The sequence below is a fragment of the Mustela putorius genome, unplaced genomic scaffold, assembly GCF_011764305.1.
Source record: "Mustela putorius furo isolate JIRA1106 unplaced genomic scaffold, ASM1176430v1.1 tig00000196_pilon_pilon_pilon, whole genome shotgun sequence".
In the NCBI taxonomy this organism is placed as follows: Eukaryota; Metazoa; Chordata; class Mammalia; order Carnivora; family Mustelidae; genus Mustela; species Mustela putorius.
In genome coordinates this window covers 13,269,093-13,288,656 of record NW_025421310.1, presented here as the reverse complement: position 1 = coordinate 13,288,656, position 19,564 = coordinate 13,269,093, and the positions used below count along the sequence as shown (strand labels likewise).

The window sequence follows — 19,564 nt, the reverse complement described above, 5'->3', positions numbered from 1 at the left end:
AGAAGGCCCACGCAGCTGGCCAGGGTAGTGCCAGGGGTTGGGCCCCGTCTGACTCAATCAGATGGGGCATGGTGATTATTAGCTACTTTGCGACTACGCTTTGCAGCAGGTTTAGGAGTAAAAAAACCAGAAAACGAAAAACAAAAAACCGGCTCTTGCCTTCATGAAACTGGGGAAGGGTGGGGGAATGAGGACCAGCTTTAAACAGATAAAGGCATGAGCTCATTTAGGGACCAAAGGACGCTAGAAAAAAATCTAGGCAGGCCCATTCTAGCAGGGAGGAGGAAATCCAGAAAGTTCCCCTGGAGGAGATGACACTTGGGCTAATTTCTGAAGGATGGGTAAGTAGGAATAAGATTTGAACACAGAATTTGATGGGTTTAAGGAAAGAAAGGGGAAAAGGCGGGGGGGGGGCCCTGGAAAACCACCAGCCTCCAAGTTCAACGAGACACCCCCTGTCCACAGAGGGGTGGGGGCAGGTGTAAGTGCAGAAACCCCCAGGCCTGTCTCAGAGCCCAAAGTAATTGTATTAAAAATAAGTTTATTCACATCTTGTCACTACTCGGGAGAAAGGAGGGGGTTGAGCTCTGGAGGTCAGAGAGAGCATTGGGAGGCAAAGGGCCCAACCTGTACCTCCCCAGTGAGAACTCCACCCCCCTCTCCCTAGGGTACAGACTGCTGTATCCTTTGTCATCCATATTCTGATTTGTCTCGAGACTCCCAGCCCCTCCAAAGTCTGGATCGGAGACTTCGGGTCAATTCTCTTCAAGTCAAGACCAGGAGTTGTTGGGGAAGGGGGTATGTGCAGACCCGAGGGATTCCCTCCGCAACCCACGAAGGGCAATAATAAGGTAAAATCGATGGCTTACAAGTTAGGGTTTGGGGAAGCAGCCAGGCAGACAGCGCTGTACTGGAGAAAGGGCCGGGGCACCCATCAATGAGGTCCCCTGAGAATCAGGCACTAACTAGTAGAGGGAGTGGGGTGCTCGTGCCCCTGCAGCAGGGGAGCCCGGGGAGCAGCTGAGATGGGGAAGGTGCTTCGCCCTCCTCCACTGGGCTAAGCTGGGGGGAGGAGGTGCAGGCAGGAGGAGCGGAGAGGAGCTCAAACCCAAGGGCAGATTTCACGGAGATTTCCATCGCCCCCGCCTCTTCCGTGTAGGGAAACCTTTTCTCCTCTTGTGTGGGGGAGAGTCGTGGGGAGGAAGCGGGGCTGGGGGTGGCCGGGGGGTCCCCTCCTCGCTCCTAGGGGCGATGATCACCCCCCTGGCTGCGACCACCGCTCCGTCCACCACGGCAGCTACCACGGACACCGGTTCCGGGGTGATCTCAGCTTTGGGGGTAGGAGGGGGCAGGAGGGGCCTAGGAGGTGGGGGTGGGGGCGGGGGCGGGGGCAGGGGCGGAGGCAGCCTGTCCACTGCGGTTCCCGGCAGAAGGGGCAGTAGGGCACTGAGGGCCTCACTCAGTTTGGCCAGTCCCTGCTGAAGGGTGCCAGCCAGCTCCCGAATGGCGTTGGCAGTCTCCTGCTGAGCCCGCAGGAAGTCCAGGGAGGGGTCTGGGGCTGAGGGCGTGGGTGGTGGCAGTGGAGGAGGGGCTGAGGGCGGTGGAGACAAGGCCAAACGGGGCAGCTGGACCGTCTGCAGGGCTGGAGGGGGCGGGGACTCACGCTCCTTGGGTGGCGGGCAGCCCCCTTCCTGGGGACTGCAGGAGGGCCGGGCCCACTGCTCGGGGCTGTTGGAGCCCCCCTTGCTGTGGGCTGGTGTATCTGTGGAGAGAGAGAGGTACATAAGGTGATGGCGACTCCCCCATGCCGTCTTGATTTCCCCTTTCCACTTCCCACGCACCCTGGTCCCAGAGCCATCTTTCCAAAACCTGAGTCAGATCGTGCCTTGGAGGAGAACACAGGGGAGAGAGTCTAACGTATCTGACAACCACCTGAAGGCCGATGCCGGCCTTAGTGGAACCGGGGTCCTGGAAGTCCCCTGCAGAGCCAGGCAGAACCAACATTCTAGAAGGCTCTGAACACTCTGGAAGCCCCCGCCCCCACCCCCACTCCCCCACCATACACCTCTCAGAACGCATTGCTGGGCTCTGTCCCATCAGGTGGGAGGAGTTCTATTTCAGCTGTGGTCTGTACCAGTTCAAACCAAAGCCTGCTGCCTGCGATTCCTGGCTCCTCACCTGAGATTTCATTCATGCTCATGAACTTGAACAGAGTCTGCCAAAGAGGCTTCCAGGTTTCCCAGCCCCACTGGAAACCTCTCCTCCAGTTGTGTCCCTGTGTACCCCCTCCATCACCTAGCAATGACTCACAGTCTCTGGTCCAGAGCTGAGCTCCTGGTCCTCCCCAATCCCGTCTCTCCCCAAGGGCTGATCTCTGTCCTTCCTGCCACCCGGGGCCAAAACTTTCACTTCTCTTCTCCAAGACACCTTCTGTGTGTAAATGTCACTGGCTCTGCCTTCAGACTATTTTCAACATCCAACCTGTTCTGTCCTCCTCTACCTCCACAGCCCCTCCTGGTCCAACCACCCGACATGTCCCACTTGGACTGCTGAGGTCCCGCCAAAGTAACATGTCATTTATGCTACCCACAGAGGACCACCTGGCCTCTGATCCGTTTATATGAAATGTCCCAAATAGGCAAATCTACAAGAGACAAAGAGTAGATGAGTGGTCACTTGGAGCTGCCCAGAGCAGGGGGTGATGGCTAAGAGGTGCGGGGGTTTCTTTTCAGAGTGATGAAAATGTTCTCAAATTGATGGTAGTGATGGTTGTACAACTCCAGGAATGCGCTAAAAGCTCCTGCATTGTCCGCTTTAAATGGGGGGGGGGTGCTATACAGTATGGGAATTGTATCTCAATCAAGGTGTGTAAACAACACAAGTCACATGTAGTCTTTCTCTGCTCAAAAGCTGCCTGGGGCTCTCATCTCCCACATAAAATCAAAGCCCTTGTGCCCCCCCCTGGTCAAAGGGTCTCCACAACTTGCCTCACTATCTCCCTGACCTCATCTGTGCTCCTCCACTTTGTATCTCATTCAGGAGGCTCCAGCTACATTGGCCTTCTTGTTGGTGGTCCACAAACACAGCAGGTCTACCCCTGCCTCAGGGCCTTTGCACTTGCTGTTCCTTGACCTGGAAAGCTCTTTCCCCAGACACCTGGCTGGCTCCCTCCCTGAGCATCTCTGCTCAAATATGGCCTCCTTGGGAAGACCCTCCATGACCTTCTATCTACAGTAGCTCCCATCTCTGTCCTTTTCTCTCTCCTAACCCTACCTGATTTCTTTTATACCACTTATCTCCACCTGGCATGGGGTCGTTCTGTGTTTGTTGTCTCCTCCTCCTGATGTCAGCTCCATCAGGCAGGGCTTTGTTTTGTTCACTGCTGTTTACCCAGCGCCTAGAACAATGTCCAGCACAAAATTTTTTCTTTAATGAAAAAAGAACTGTGGCTTCCAGAGAGTCAGCCCTGATTGGGGCCCTGGGCCCCAGGTCCTTGCCACAACCCTCCCACAGCTTCCCAGCACCCACAGGGTACACAGGCCAGCCCCTCCCGAAGTCTGCAAGGCCTCAGCTCTTACCCCTTTCTGTCCCTCTTCCTTGGCTCAGGGCCAGCTAAGGAACATGCAGTTCCCTCCACCAGGAGTACCCCCCCTTGCACGGCCCCTTGGCCAGCTCAGAGACTCTTTCCTTGGGGAAGCCTGCCTCCTGCTCCAAGGCCAGATCTGATCTCCCTACTCTCTTGTCCCAGCAACAGCCCGCCACCTCTAGCCTTAAAAGCTAGGGCACCAGCCTCCCTGGGTCAGCCAGGCAGGGGGAGGCGGGGAGAGAGGTGATAACCAGCGCTAATGCTTGTTGAACTCTGCTGGCTCGGCCCCGGGGTGAAGCAGCTAACCTTTCCTCCTATGTTCTTGCAATGTGTCCTCTTAGCCATTCTCTGGGGGTAGGTGCTGTCATTATTTGCCCACTTTACAAATGAGGAGACCTGAGGCCCAGAGAGATGTCACAGTGCTGGTGAATGGGAGAAGAGGAATTTGAACCTAGATGGAACCCATGTTTTTGACTACTGTTAGACAGGGCTCTGGGCCCAAGGGTATTGAGTCCCCCTCATGAGGGGTAGGGACACTGTTGCCACTCTGAAATACCACTCTTCTAGTCTACTGAACAACAGAAAGTTGCCCAGCTGTCATGTCCACAGGGATCATAGAAGGACCACCACAAGATTTAAAATCATTTATCTGCAAACTTTGGGGCTCAGTTTCCCCACCTGTAAATAGGTGTGTGTGTGGGCAAAGGACCAAGAGACCCAATAACAGAACATCTCCCTGAGGGCCATCACGGGGATTAACTGAATCACCCCAGGCACAGGGATGAGGCCAGTGCCTGGCACACAGCAAATCTTCAATGCCGTTACTGTTATTTTATTTATTTATTTACTTTTCAAATATTAGGTCCACGGAAATTATCCTTAGGTCTCCCTCTAGTGTCAACAGAGATGCCTCAGGCTGCCCCAGACCCTGTTCCAGTCCTGCAGTCAGAGCAGTTCCTCTTTTATGAGTTTACACAGTGGGTAATCTCCATGTGAGGTCCCAATCAAGGGTGCTTTAGCCCATTGCTGCCCCAGGGCCTTGGCATGTGTGGCTTCTTCTAGCTTAAGTGCTGTTCTCCCAGATATCCGACTGACTCATTTATTCTATTCAGGTCTCTGCTCAAATTCCACCTTCTCAGGGATGCCTTCCCTGACTACAGTGCCCCTTCCATCACTCACTATGCTTTAAATGTGCTTTATTTTTCTCCTTAGTTCTTATCACTTGTTCTGGTTTGTCTCCAATAACTGGAAAGCCAGCTCCATTGTCTTTCTCTCCACAGTATTCCCAGCATCTATCACTGTGCCTGCCTCAGAAGGGGTGCTCAATAAATATTTGCTGATTTAATGAATGAATGAATAGAATAGTTGTAAACTCTTGAAAAAATAAGTTTGTCATTTCTGCTCTGGTTCAACATGGGCATTTCACAGAAGCAATGTTGTTTGAGATTTATATTAAGAACAAGGGTCCCAAGCAATTCTCTCTCTCTCTCCTGCCAAGGATGCTTTCAGGCCTCCCCAGTGCCCTGAAGATAAAGTCCAAAGTGATGACCTTCACTTACACACTGCGTGTGATCTAATTCTGGCATACCTATGAACTCCCAGTCAATATTAATTGTTGCTGTGATTGCCAGGCAGTCTAGCCCAGTGGTTAAGTGCATGTGCTGTGAGTTGGACACACCTGTATTTGAGACCCAGTTCTACTAATTTGCTGTGTGACCTCGGGTAGGTGAACAAACCTCTCTGAGTCACATTATCTTGAAGTTGTTTGATCGCTTCCATGTCCTTCCCTTCCTCAAAACCCTCCAATGACTCCTTCTAGCACTTAGGATGGAATTCCTCACCTCAGCCTGAAAGGCACTACCTGGTCTGGCCTTTGCTGACCTCTCCAATCTCATCTCAAAACATTTCCTTTCTTCAGTCTTTTTACTTTCCCATTCCCCTAACTTGGAAACTTCCCAGTTCCTAAACTGGCTAAACCTTCTTGTCTCAAAGTCACTGTACATGCTGTTCCTTCTACCAGGAACACTTCTTCAGCTCCTCATTCTTGCTCTGTGCCTCTGATGTCGCCTCCTCCAGGAAGCCTTCCTTGACCTCCCAGCCTGGGTCACGTGCCCCCTCCACACTCCCACAGCTCAGCCCCAGGAGGCAAGGCTGGGGATGTCTCAGTCACCACTGTGTCCCCAACACTGCCCAGCATAGGGTAGGTGTTCGGGAAATAGCTGTGGGAGAAAGAATAATCCAAAGTTGAGGCTAAGTGGGAGTCTGTGCACTCTGCTCTGCACACTTGCCCTACTCATGGCATGACCTTGGGAAAGTTACCAAACCTGAGTCTCTGATTTATAAAATTGTAAAATAGTTCCTACCTTCCAGCACTGATAATCCTATAAAGAGCTAAAAGTGAGTGTCCAGGAGACGTACTAAGCAATTTACACGTATTAACTCCTTTAATCTTTGCAGCAAGCTTTTGAGGTGGGGACTATTTTTTTCAACCCCATTTTACAGAAGTGGAAACTGAGCCACAGGAACTTACCCAAAATGACACAGCTGAGTGGCCAAGTTGTGACGGGAGCCCAGACAGCCTGCCTCCATTGTCACCACCTTACATCGCCTTCAATGAAATCTTGTGTGTGTGCTGATAATCCCAGGTGTGGACTCTGGAGCCAGGCCTCCTAGGTCTGGGTTCCGTTCCTGACTCTGACAGTCATGAGCTGTGGGACTTTGGGTGAGTCACTTCACTTTTCTGAGCCTCAGTTTCCCCAGATTTAAAATGGGCATAATCACAGCACCCACCTCACAGGGTTGTAAGGGAGGTTGTGATGAGCCACGGAGAGGGCTCGGAACAGTGCCGAGAACACAGCTGACTTGGTGACCATCTGCTCTGGCTACAGTGAGGCTGGACGAACTCACCTGCTCGTCGGTCCTCCCTGCGGTCCTCAGACAACACGTAGCGTTGGGCGCCGGCACTTGGGGCTGGCGGCTGTGAGGAAGCGGCCCCGGAGGTCTGCTCGGCCCCTGCACCAGCTCCTGGCCCCGCCACGCCCGGCCCCAGGATGGCAAAAATGGTCTCCTCCTCCGCGGAGAAGGCGTCCTCGGCGGCAGGCCCGGCGCCCTGCGTGGAGTGCGGCACTCGGGCCAGCTTCTCCTTGGTGCGGCGCTTGAAGTCATTCCAGCGCTTTTGGACCTCCTGGCCGGTGCGCTTCCAGCTGGTGATGCCGTTGATCTTGGCGGCGATGCCGTCCCACACACGCCGCCGCTCAGCCACGCTCACCCGACGGCTTTGCGCGCCGTAGAGCTGCGGGTAGTGGGCGCGCACCTCGCGGATCAAGATCTGGTTCTCCTCGAACGAGAAGCGCGGCTTGCGCAGCCGGGTGGTCTCTTCCGCTTCGCCCGCCGCCGCCGAGGCCATGGCGCCCCCCGACGCCGCCGTCCGGCCGCTTGGCGCATGGGGGGGCGCCGGCGCTGCGGGCACATGGCGCACGGCGCTGGCGGGGGCTCGGCGTCCGCGCGCCGCCCGCCCCGCCCCGGCAGCCCCGACACCGCCTCCTCCGTCCCCGGGGCCAGGGGTTGGAGTGAAGCGTGGCTGGGGGCGACGGGCCACGCGGGACATTCAGAGTGCCTAATAATAGCTGATACCCGCTGGGCGCTCCTCTGGTGCCTCACGCGGTGCCAAGTGCCACGCTGAGGAGTTGATGGAAATTGGGGGAGGGTCTGGAGGGGTGGAGGGAAATGAGGAAAAGCGAAAGAGGGGGTGTCTGCAGGAGTTAGAGGAGAATGGGGGCATAGGAGGATGCGAAATGGAGGGAGAAAGGGGGTGTCTCGGGGTCGAAGAAGCATGGGGGTGATGGGGGTAAGGAGATGCTGAAGGAGAGATGCAGCAGGAAGGGGGGATCTGGAGCAGAGGAGCGCTCTGGGGGTTCCGGGGCAATAGGACGTAAGAACGGTCTGAGAAGGGGTCCTTAGAAGGGATGCCCGGGAATAACGGTGAGTTGGGGGCTTCTAGGACAGTGAAGGAGCTGGGACTATAAAATACGAGGGATTAGGGTCTGCGGGGATTGTAGGGGCTCTGGGGATTGCCAGGAATTAAGAGGAGCTCTGGGGGGTAATGCGGTCCGGGAGTAAGAGGGCACAACGGAGGCGGTGGGGGACTCCAGGAAGAGTGAGGGTCATGGAGGGTGGGGACCGAGTCGGGCCGCGGGTCACTCACCGGCGCCGCCGCAGCCCCCGCCTGCCCGTCGGTCAAGGCTCGGGCTTCTGCGGCCTCTTTCCTCCCCCCTCCTCTCTCTTCCCCCTCTGGGCCCCGCCCCCGGCCGCCCCGAGAGCCACGGCGCAGGCGCACCTAGCGCCAGTCAGCCCCCAACGCCCTTACCGCTAGAGTTTCACGCCCCTCCCACGGCGCAAGCGCAGAATTGCCTTCCACCGGCCTCCTCGAGCGGGGCTTAGATGCGCAGGCGTTAGGTCGCGGTGCTTCTCGATGCCCCAGCAGCGTACGCGGAAAACTCTGTGCACGCATGCGCGCCCCTGGCTCTCCCGCTACCTTTGGTAGCCCGGGCTCTGTCCCCGCGCAGGCGTAGCAATCCTCGGAGGTGGTGGGAGAAATGATGGAGAGATCGCTGAGAACGCGCGCCGTCCTCGCCTGTCTCTCAGTCTTCTTGCCTTAACCCAGCGCTCTTACCCTGCTTGGGTGCCTTTTCCTAGGAGAGTGGGGAGGGAGACGGCGCTGGAGGCAAGCGCTCCGTTTCCATGACAACTGTGTGGGTGGGGTGGGGGCGTACGAAAACCCGATTGCCGCCGGCTCATACCTGCCCCAGCGCGGAGCGGCTCTGGATCCGCCAACCAGCTATTACCCGTTGGGGCGGGGCACCCTGGGGATATTCCACCTCAGGCGGGTGCAGTAACCATGGCAACCCGTCAACCTTCCAACCGTGCTAGGGGGGCCCCCTGTCCACACACTGACGTAATGGCGCGGGGAGGGAGAATTTAGAGGGAGAGTCTGGCGAGTGGGGAGGGTGATCCTGGCACAGGTATGACTTTAAGCAAATGCGTGGAGGCAGGAGTGAATCTAGAACACGGGCTGTGTGAGCTGGAAGAAAGCATGATGGAGTTAAGTCCGGCCGAGAAATTTTGTTTTGCATCCTGCAGGAGTTCTCAAGGTCATTGAGAACTCATTCAAGAATCGGTATTTCATTCATCTAGTCAACAAATAGTTATTAAGCACCTCCTTGGTTCCAAGTGCAGTGAATACAGAAGACAAAAATCTATACCTTTATGGAGCTCACATTTTAGTCGGGAGTAACAGACAATATGCAAAATAAGATACCTAAGTGAGGAGGTGGTGAGTATTATGGGAAAAAATGGAGGTAGGAAACGGGGTTGGGGGGTATGGTGCTCATGTGTATGTCTGTAATTTTATTTTATTTTTTTAAGATTTTATTTATTTATTTGCCAGAGAGAGGAGAGCGAGAGCGAGCGCGCAGGCAGGCAGAGTGGCAGCAGAGGCAGAGGGAGAAGCAGGCTCCCCACCGAGCAAGAAGCCGGATGTGGGATTCGATCCCAGGACGCTGGGATCATGACCTGAGCCGAAGGCAGCCGCTTGACCAACTGAGCCACCCAGGCATCCCTATGTCCGTAATTTTAAAATAAGTTGGGGGGGGGGCGCCTGGGTGGCTCAGTAGGTTTAGCACCTGCCTTTGGCTCAAATCATGATCCTGGGATCCAGCCCTGCATTGGGGCTCCTTGCCTTGCGGGAAGCCTGCTTCTCTTCCTCCCACTCCCTCTGCTATGTTCCCTCTCTCACTATGTCTCTGTCAAATAAGTAAATAAAATCTTTAAAAAAATAAAATAAGGTGGTTAGGGGAGCCCTCCCTGAGAAGATGACATTTGAGTAGACACACAAAAGAGGTGAGGGAGCAAGTGCAGTGAGAAGCATGACAGTGCCTCCTGTGTTCCAGGACCGCGGAGGAGGCCAGTGAGGAGGGAGGGCAGGGAAGTAGACGGCACAGGCCTCATGGATCCCTGAAAGGAGGCTGGCCTTTACATGAGTGAAAGTCACAGGAGGGCCCCTGCGCAAAGGAAGGGCATGATCCGACCATTCTGGTTTTAGGAGGATTCCTCTGGAGAACTGGGTTTAGGAAGCCAGAGTGGAAGCTGGGTGCCCCTTGAGTTGTGGAGAGAGGTGGTTCAGGAGACAGGTGGTGATTCCAGTCAAGGTATTAGCTGTGGAGGTGAAATGAAGCATAATGGGGTACAGAAACTTCGAGAAAGAAAGTTCAGGATGACCCCAACATCTTTGTCCAAAGCAAGGAAGGTTGGAGCTACCAGCAGCAAAGAAGGGCAGGGCTGCAAGAGGATCCAGAGTTCAAGTTTAGGGGCCCCTGGGTGGCTCAGGTGGTTGAGCTGCCTTCTGCTCAGGTGAGGAACCTGGAGTCCCTAGATGCAGCTCCACAGGGAGTCTGCTGCTCCCTCTGTGCTCCCCCTGCTCATACAATTTCTCTCTCTTTCCAATAAATATGTAAAATATTTTTTAAAAGGGCGGGAAGGGCTGCCTGGGTGGCTCAGTTGGTTAAGCATCTGCCTTCAGCTCAGGTTGTGATCCTGAGTCCTGGGATCGAGTCCCACATTGGGCTCGATGCTCCCTGCTCATCGGGTAACCTGCTTCTCTCTCTGTCTGCCGCTCCCCCTGCTTGTGCTCTCTCTCTTTCTCTCTAACAAATAAATAAATAAAATCTTAAAGAGTTCATGTTTGCCCAAACCTGAGGTGCCCTTTACTCCACCAAGTACCAATGTCAAGCCTTTGGATATTTGAGACTGGACTTCAGGGGAGAGGTTCAGGTTTGAGCTATAACTTTAGGAGTTGTCAGTGATTAAATGACATGCAGATCCCTAAGAATAGGCAAGTTTAAAGAAGGAGCAACTGTAGATGACAGTCTGGGGCTGGGGCACTCCACGGTAGACGGCTGACGTCGGCAAAGGAGATTGAGCAGGTGCCTTCAGTGAAATGAGAGGAGAACCAGGGCTGTCTGCTGTCCTAGAGGCCAAGTGCAGGGCACAAATCAAGAATGAAGGAAGAATTAATGAGGCCAAATGCTGCCTAGAGGCCAAGTCCAGTGAACCTGAGAACTGACCATTGGGACCAGCAGGATGAAAGTCATTAGTAATCTTGAAGAGGGCAATTTCAGTGATGTCTTGGGGGCAGGAGTCTGATTGGATGGGTTCAAGAGAGGGCTTATTAGAGTGCCTGTGTGGCTCAGTTTGTTAAGCATCTGTCTTCTGCTCAGGTCATGATCCCAGGGTCCTGGGATCGAGCCCAACATCCCTCTATCTGGTTCTCTGCTCTTTGGGGAGTCTGCTTCTCCCTCTGCCTCCACCCCTTCCCCCACTCATTCTCTCTCTCTCTCAGATAAATAAAACCTTTAAAAAAAAGAAAAACCTTAAAAAAAAGATTGATTGATTGATTGATTGAGAGGGTTTGGAGAGAGCCAGTGTAGATGGTCCTTTCTTGCCCAGCAAAGGGGTGTATCTGGAAAAAGTCCTGGAGTCCTATTTAAGATAGGAGTTGTAATAGTATGTTGTGTGCTGATTCACAATAATTCAGAAGAGGAGAGATTGATGGTGCCGATGAGGGAAGGGACAGTGTCTGGAGCAATGTCCTCGAATAGACACAGTAAGTGGGACCCAGGGCAGGAGTAGAGGGTGGCCTAAGGTGCAAGAGCTGTTTAACTATAGAAAACAGTGGGATGGGGAGGACACGGAGGTAGGCAAGAGACAAGAGGTGATGTCAGGAACGTATGAATGTTCTCTTCTGTTCCTTAGGTTGTCTCAGGAGAGTAGGAAGCAGGGTCTGAGGTGAGAGAAAGATCCTGAGGTTAGGGAAGACACAGGAGAAATCCCTGAGATAGTGGATGAGTGATCAGGGAAATGTAGACAAATAGACCCAATCATTCAATGTCATTGGCTTTGAAATTGAAGTGAGTTGGGTTTTTCTCTAATTACATTACTCTGAGTGTGTGCAGGTTCACAATAGGTAACAAGGCGACTTTCACTGGGCCTGGTTTTGTATAAGGTCCTACCATGTGCCCCATGAGGGGTAGGGGTCCAGGGGTCAGGGGTCCAGGGGTCAGGTCCAGGGGTCCAGCTCATGCTGGACCTTATGGGCAACATTAAGGAGCTTGAATGCAATCCTATGGGCAGTGGGTTCTAAGCAAGGAAGGACAGGGTCTGATTTGTGCTTTAGAAAGACACCCGGTCTCCCTGCCTCACTTTTGTAAAGACAATAGATGGGAAGGGGGAAGATTATTGGCTAGACTCAAGGAAGAAAAAGGGACAGGAGAGGAAGAGGGATGGGGGAAGACTAGGCAGGGACAGTGGGAAGGGTAGAAATGAAGACATTTGAGAGGTAGTATGTACAGGGCATGTGACTGTCAGTCTGGGGAGGACAGAGAAGCCCTCTAGGTGACGGCAAGTATTCTGGTCCAGGTTCCAGTTGTATGGAGTCATGGTAAGTATAAGACGCTCAATAGGTTTTATGGGTTGAATTTTCCCCCCAAAAAAGATATGTTGAAGTCCTAACCTCTAAGACTTCAGAATGTGACCTTCTTTGGACATAGGGTCATTGGAAATGGAATCAGTTAAGATGAGGTCATACGGGAGTAGGGGGCGCTCTTAACCCAACATGACTGGTGTCCGTACTGGAAGAGGAAAAGAGGCACACAGAGGGAAGACAGAGACAGAGATTGACCAAGAGAGGGCCGGGGCAGCCAGAGGCTGCAAGAGGCAAGGAAGGATCCTCCCTAGAGCCAACACCTTGATTTTGGATCTGTAGCCTCCAGAACCGGGGTAGTACCTTTGTATGTTAAGTCACTGGTTTGTGGCCCTTGGTTATGACAACCAGGGGAAAACTCATATGTTGGGCACCCAAAGGAGGCATCTGGGATGTTTGTGGCCCCACAGAAGACTGAGTTAGGGGAGTTGGATCTAAATCAGTCTGGAGCTCGTGAAAAGGCTGAAGACAGGGAGCCATTGGCAGAGGCGAGGCGTGTGGAGCTCTGCAGGTGTGGGTATAGGAGGTCAGAGAGCAAGGGCCTGGCCAGGGAAGTCTTTCTGAGGCTTAACTTTGGGTCCTGAAAAACACTTAATGGGTTGTGACAAGCGTTAAAGACATGAAATAAAGCAAAATCGGAAAAAATCGGACCGTGTTGTATGAAGTACAGCATATTACCTCCCCTTTCCGGAGAGGAAAAGTGGGGATTAACCCCAGAATCTACCTCATTGAACTGTGACGTTTCAATAGGAATCAAGTAACTGAGTAGCTCCTGGTAGGTAATAATTGTTCTGTTAATATTATTAAGATCATTATTTTGTCCTGGGTGTGTGCTGAGTGTGTGTGTGTGTGTGTTGAATCAAGATGCAAAATGAACTTCTCAGTGTGGTTTGCCATGAAAAGTGAAAGCAATGGGAATTTAGGAGAGGAAGTCTCATCTCTGTTCTTTAAACCTGTCAACTAATTGGATCAGGCCCACCCCGATTATCCAGGATAATCTTCCTTACTTAAAGTGAACTAAATATAGACTTTAAATCACATCTACAGAATACTTTCATGGTGACACCAGGATTAGTGCTTTAATACTGGGGACTGTAGCCTCACCAAGCTGACACATCAAAATGACCACCGTAACTACAGACATAATCAATAAATAAACAGGGAAGTATGCTAGATGGTGGGAGGCCTTACGGAGGAAAGAGAAGGAGAGCAGGGTAAGAAAGATCAAGAGTGTGAGGATGGGAAGTCCTCACAGAGAAGGTGACGTATAAGCAAAGAACTATGGGAAGCAAGGAAGGAAGCCACGTGGCTATCTGGGGCAAGGGCAATCCAAGGAGGGGAAGGATAGGCGCAAAGGCCCTGAGGCAGGAGTGTTCCTGGAGCGTTCAAGGAGCAGCAAGGAAAGAGGCGGGTGGGAGAAGAGGTCAGAGAGAGAGGCCACGACTTGGGCTTTTACTTAGGGAGACAAGGACCACGGGAGGGCTCTGAACTGAGGAGGAGCACGAGTAGACTTGTGTTTTAACGGGATCACTTTTGTTGGGTTTTGAAATATACTCTAGGAGGCCAAGCGCATAAGCAGGGACGCCGGCGAGGAGGTGACTGCCTCAGTCCTGGTGAGAAGTTGTGGTGGGGATCAGGTAGGTAGTAGTGGGCTGGGGGAAGATGGTCAGATTCTGGGTGTATTCTGAAGGTAGAGTGGACAGGACTTCTGTTTCGGACATGAGGAAACATCTAAGCAGGTATTTCACTGGCAGTGGTACATGGTGAGGGTGGAATCTAGGAGAAAAGTCCGCATTTGTCAGAATGACTAGGAGAGGGAAGGAAGGAATGGTGGGAGAGGAGAGGCAAGAAAAGAAAGATAAAGAGAGGAAGGGAGTCAACCAAAAGGACAGACTGAAAGACAGAAAGCAACTGGAAGAGAAACCTAAAAAGTGAAACTCTTGGGACGCCTGGGTAGCTCAGTTGGTTGAGCAGCTGCCTTTGGCTCAGGTCATGGTCCCGGCATCCTGGGATCGAGTCCCGCATCAGGCTCCTTGCTCAGCGGGGAGCCTACTTCTCCCTCTGCCTCTGCCTGCCATGCTGTCTGCCTGTGCTCGCTCTCTCTCCCTCTCTCTCTCTGATAAATAAATAAAATCTTAAAAAAAAAAAAAAAGTGAAACTCTTGGCGTGCTCAATACAGATTAAAGTTAAAAAGACGTTAGTTAACAGACCTACCTTTTCCTCTGCTTCGTACGAAACCCTCCAGAATGGGGATGCCTGGGTGGCTCAGTGGGTTAAACATCTGCCTTCAGCTCAGGTCATGATCCTGGGGTCCTGGGATCCAGCCCCATATCAGGCTCCCTGCTCAGTGGGAAGCCTTCTTCTTCTTCTCCCTCTGCTGCTCCCCCTGCTTGTGCACGCTCTCTCCCTCTGTGAAATAAAAAAAAAAAAAAAAAAAAAAAAAAAAAACAAAACCCTCTAGAATGGCCCCGATTCTGGTCAACAGTGGAAATCAGCTTTAACTTCTAGGCATGCCTCACCAGGACACTTGGACCTCCGCAGATGCACAGATTCATTTTTCAAGACACACACAGCCGCGCACAGTGGGAAGCTGAGGTTCAGGGATTCAATCTTAGGCTTGCATGCTCAGTGGTAACTCTGTGGCCTTCTAGATCAACCTTGAGTGGATCTGATTTTCCTTCCCCAGCACTAAGTGGGTGCAGAATGGCTGCTCCTAAGCCCAGAGTGGATCTGGAGGGAGGAGGTCATTTCCAAGCATTCGCTTCTCTGCATGGAGGGCAGCCTCTGTCTCCTCCTCTGTTCTGTTAGAGAAGGAGCAGAATGGCCCCCACAACACCCTTGCGCAGACGTTTCTGGTGGCCCTCCCAGCCCACCCAGCCCCTTGTCTGCCTGATCTGAGCCCAGGAGGCTGCCTCATGAGCTATCCATCTGCCTACCTGCCTTGCCTCTGTGTTCATGGGGGCGGGGGAGGTGCGGGAAGATGCCAGCCTGCTTGCATCCTGCCTCAACTTACCCACACCTGCAGAGCTCCCCAAGCCTCACTTCCGCCCACTGCTCCCTGTCTCCAGCCTTCTCACGAGACCCAGCTCCCCTCTCAACCCAGCCCCCCAGCCCTCGTGTGCAAAGAGCATTCTGGATGCCTCCCCAGAATGCCCCGTGTATTATTTTCTCAGGGATGCCTGCCTCAGTTTCCAAAGGCAGCTGTAACAATACCACAAAGTGGGTGACTTAAAACAATACAAATATACTCACCCAGTTCTGGCGGCTAGAAATCCTGAAACCAAGCTGCTGGCAGTGTTGCCTTCCTTCTGAAGGCTCCAGAAGAGGATCCTTCCTTGCTTCTTGCGGCCTCTGGCTGCCCTGGGTCTTTTTTTAAAAGAGCTTATTTACTTATTTGAGAGATTGAGAGACCGAGCAGCGAGAGGGACAGAGGCCGTGAGGGAAGCAGCCTCCCTGCAGAGCAGAGAGACCCACGATTCCGGGCTCGACCCCAGGACCCCAGGATCATGACCTGAGCCGAAGGCAGATGCTTAACCGACTAAGCCACCCAGGTGCCCGCTTCCCTCTGCTTATAATTACACCAGTCATGTTGGGTTAAGAGCGCCCTACTCCCGTATGACCTCATCTTAACTGATTTCATCTCCCACGAGCCTATGTCCAAAGAGGGTCACATTCTGAAGTACTGGGGGTTAGGACTTCAACACATCTTTTTGTGGGATGGACAGAATTCAACTCATAACACCAATTGAGGACCTTATGCTCACCATGTCCTAACTGACCCTGTACCCCCAACCGGAACCTGCAGGAGACACCTGCATGTCACCCAGACCTCTCCCTTTCCCTGGGCAATCCCAGAGATGCAGCCGGGATGCAGTAACTCGTGGAGGGTCTGGGCTGAGTGGGGAGTTGGGTCTCGGTCCAGTGTGGAGGTCATGAGAAGCTGCTGGTAAGGGAACCTTGCTCACAGGTGCACGGAGCTCTGCAGGTGCGAGGAGCTGGAGGAGATGGGGCGCAGGGTTTGTAGTTCCTTTGACTTCTTTAGTGTCCCACCTTCTGTCAGCTACCATGCCACTTAATTATGTGTTGCGTAAATGACTTAACTCATTCAAAAACAAAACAAAACAAAACCAACAACCCGCACACTTGACAACCACTAACTGCTTGTCTCCAGCCCTCTCCTCTGAGCCCCATCACAGGTGTCTAGAAGCTTCTGGGATGCGTCCCCTTGTGAAGCACTTGTGGCTGTCCCCAAGAACCTCCTACACTCCACACTCCAGACCCGCCTCAGCATCTTTCCCTCTTACTTCCCCCAAAGGGTTGGGGGTCTAAAGTGTCCCCCCCAACCCTTTGTAATGTCCCCAAGTACGGTGTGCAACACCCTTTTTCCCTTTCCATGCCTGCTGCCCACACTTTGTCAGACACGGTCCCTTTATTATAAACTACAAGGCTCTCCTCCATAGCCCCATCTGAAAGGCCATCACCTTCCTGCCCGATGCAGCTCCCTCTTCCTCTGGGGCTCACCCTGCTGTCAGGGACATGCCACAGCTCTGGGGTTGGGGAGTCAGTCCTCTTTTTATCTATTGTTTAATTTAACTTGGGGGGTGGTCTCTGTTGTGCGCAGAGCTGTTTTTGCGAGGTCCTAAACTGGGATCTTTGGTCTCTGTGTGACTAAGGTACGTATGAAGGGGCTCGTGGTGCACATCATGGTCTGGGGTCGGGGGGTCGGGTTGGGGCATAAAGGTCAAGTTCTCACCAGGGTCTGCAAGATTCTCAACTGCCCTTCCCATGTGACTCTCTGACCTTCACTCTTATGACTCAGCCGGCCTCCGGTCACTGCAGGGCCTTTGAATCTGCTGTCCTCTCTACCCGGAATGCCGTTCCTCCAGATAGTCTCTGCTTGCCTCGTTTCATTTGGATTTTGCTCACATGTCATCTTTGTTCCCTGCTGTACCCACCAGTTCCTTGAAAGATGCCTGGCACAAGGTAAGCGATCAATAAATATTTGTGGCCTGCTGGGATTAAAGAAGCCCTCAGATGATTTGTGCATATGTGGATTTTCAAGGGGCTGAGGATAATTTTTTCCCATTACCTCTCCAAAGGGGATCTGGGAGCCGAAGTTTAAGAACTACCATCAAGGGGATGCCTGGGTGTCTCAGTTGGTTAGGCACCTGCCTTTGGCTCGGGTTGTGGTCCTGGGGTCCTGGGATGGAGTCCCACATGGGGGAGCCTGCTTCTCCCTCTGCCTGCTGCTCCCCCTGCTTGTGTTCTCTTTGATAAGTAGAATCTTTAAAACAAGACAAACAAACAAACAAAAAAGAACTCCCATCAAGTTGGTCTTGGAAGACCTGTGGTCTAGCGGGGAGGGAGGGGGACCCCTGGACAGAGCTCCAGGAAGGGCATGGAAAAGGAATCTGAGGTTAAGGTGGAGGCTTGGACGTGGGGACCAGTCCCTAGGTGACCTGTGTCAGGGAACGTGAAGGGGGGGCATATGGTGAGAGGAACCCAGGACCCCTTCCTGTTCTGCCTCCATACTGGGGCAAACGTGGCTCCCTCCCCCAGCCCCCAGGGGAGAAGACAGAACCAGAGTGATTTCAAAGACAACCAGAAACGCTCTTTATTCACCAGAACTGAACACCAGGCCCCCAACCCTGAGCCAAAAAATGAGCAACTTACAATCTGACCGGAGCTCTTTCTTTTCATTTCCCCTAAAAGAAAACCAAGGCAGTTGCCTTTCTCAAGTGGGCACTAAAACCCCTTTTTTGTCTGAGCTTCGCGGATTAAGTGTTGGAAGATGGGGAAAAAATGGGAGGGGAAAAAAAAAAGACCTTTAACAAGCCGCGAGGATTTGAAAGGTGGAAGGGAGGCAGTGGAGAGATGCCCTCCTCCCGCTGGGGAACCGCCCAGCGGTGACTTTTGGTTGGGGATGAGAGTGCAGTGAAACAAGAAGGTTGACCAGGGGGAGCTGAGGGGTGTCCGTGCACCCCAAGGCTCTCCTCTCCCAGAGAAGCCTTGGAAGACCAGATCCCTCCCCCGCACCCCCCCACCCCCAACGCTGCAGCGTGTCCCCTCCCTTTCCCAGCTCCCGATGGAATGGGCTGCTGGGGCAGGGAAGGAACAGTCCAGGGGGGTCTGTGATGAAACCGGTGGGTCTACAGGTAGCTGAAGAAGGTGGACAAGGCAGGTTTCGCGTCAGAATCCCATCTTGGAAGTTCTCAGCTCAAGCGTCCAAGCCAGTCTTGCTCACTCTTCAAATTCTAAGGGCGGGCCTAGGAGAGCACGCTGGGTCCTGTAGGTCTACTGGTCCAAGAACTCCAGAAGGAATGGAACCACGGGGCTGAGAAGTCAAGGGGGCAGGCAGTGCTCGCATCCCCAGCAGCCCGGGAAAGACGAAAAAGAGCCTTGAACGGGGGGGCCCGGAAGGGGGGGCCCAGAAGGAGCCCCAAGGCCGTGCAGTCCTGCTGCACCCAGAATCCACAGACACCCCCAGTTCAGAACTCCAAGTCCTGCGAGATCCCCCGTGGGGCAGAGCTGGCCTGGTTCCCCAGTAGTCTCCAGTGTTTCAGGATCCAGCAGGGATGGAGCTCTGGGAGCCAGAAGCTCCCAAGGGCTGGGGGAGTTGGGGGGGAGGGTCCGGGGACTTGGCAGGGACTGGACCAGGAGGATCGGGGGGCTGCTGCGGGGTGGGCACCTTGTGTCCTCAGCGCTTGACCTTGCGGCCGGCCGAATTGCGCCCGCTGCGGCGGTAGAGAGACTGCTGGCCGCCGTTGAGTGGACAGTACTTGAGCGTGTGGGCCTGGCCCCCGGTGGCCCCACACAGAGGACACACATAATGCCGCAGGATAGGGCACACCACCACGCCCTCTGGGGTCTTCAGCTGGTGTGAGGAGTAGACGTGCCGCGATTCCCCGTTGTGCTTGCAGAAATTACACAGGGTGGCCAGGCCTCTGCCGGCCCCTGGCCCTCCCACGCCCTGCTCCGGCCCCAGAGAAGGCCCGGGCCTCGGGTCCCCATTCCCCTGGGCCTCGGGCCTTTGCCCCCCACTCTGGATCAGGGCCAAAAGCACCTGGCTCAGGTTGAAGTAGTCCTTCCACATGTCAAAGGGCGGCAGCTGCATGGCTCCCAGGCCCGGGGCGGGGGGGCGGGAAGAGGGGGGCCGCTAGAGAGAAGCCAGGGCGTGGGGGCCGTTGGGCAAGAGCAGCAGGTGCTTTTTTGGAGCAGAGAGGAACTACACCCCCCTTTTATACTCCCCCAAAGACCCTTCTAAACAAAGGTGGAGCTTAGGATTTAAAGGGCCCACTCCCTGCCCATGGTCCTGCTCCTCATCTGACTGTAATTCCCCACCGAGAGGGGGAAGGAGGCCCTTCCCCTCGTCTGTGGTCATTGCTCTGCCTCCGTGACTCCTGGAAAAGCCCTTCCTTTTCCTGGGCCTCAGTTTCCCTACC

General features: G+C 53.7%; 2 protein-coding genes across 2 annotated transcripts; both read right to left on the bottom strand.

Moving 5' to 3' along the window:
• Positions 1–524: 524 nt before the first annotated feature.
• Positions 525–8,443, bottom strand: LOC101694443 (Myb related transcription factor, partner of profilin). Its single transcript, XM_004767795.3, has 4 exons — positions 8,386–8,443; positions 7,791–8,277; positions 6,494–7,045; positions 525–1,762 (listed from the first exon to the last, which is right to left on the bottom strand). The coding sequence occupies exons 3-4, from the start codon at positions 6,990–6,992 to the stop codon at positions 1,122–1,124; spliced, it is 1,140 nt and encodes a 379-aa protein (XP_004767852.2). The 5' UTR covers positions 6,993–7,045; positions 7,791–8,277; positions 8,386–8,443; the 3' UTR covers positions 525–1,121.
• Positions 8,444–18,819: 10,376 nt separating this feature from the next.
• On the bottom strand, positions 18,820–19,236 carry NANOS2 (nanos C2HC-type zinc finger 2). The gene has a single exon (XM_004767549.1). The coding sequence runs from the start codon at positions 19,234–19,236 to the stop codon at positions 18,820–18,822; it is 417 nt and encodes a 138-aa protein (XP_004767606.1).
• Between the last annotated feature and the right edge of the window lie 328 nt (positions 19,237–19,564).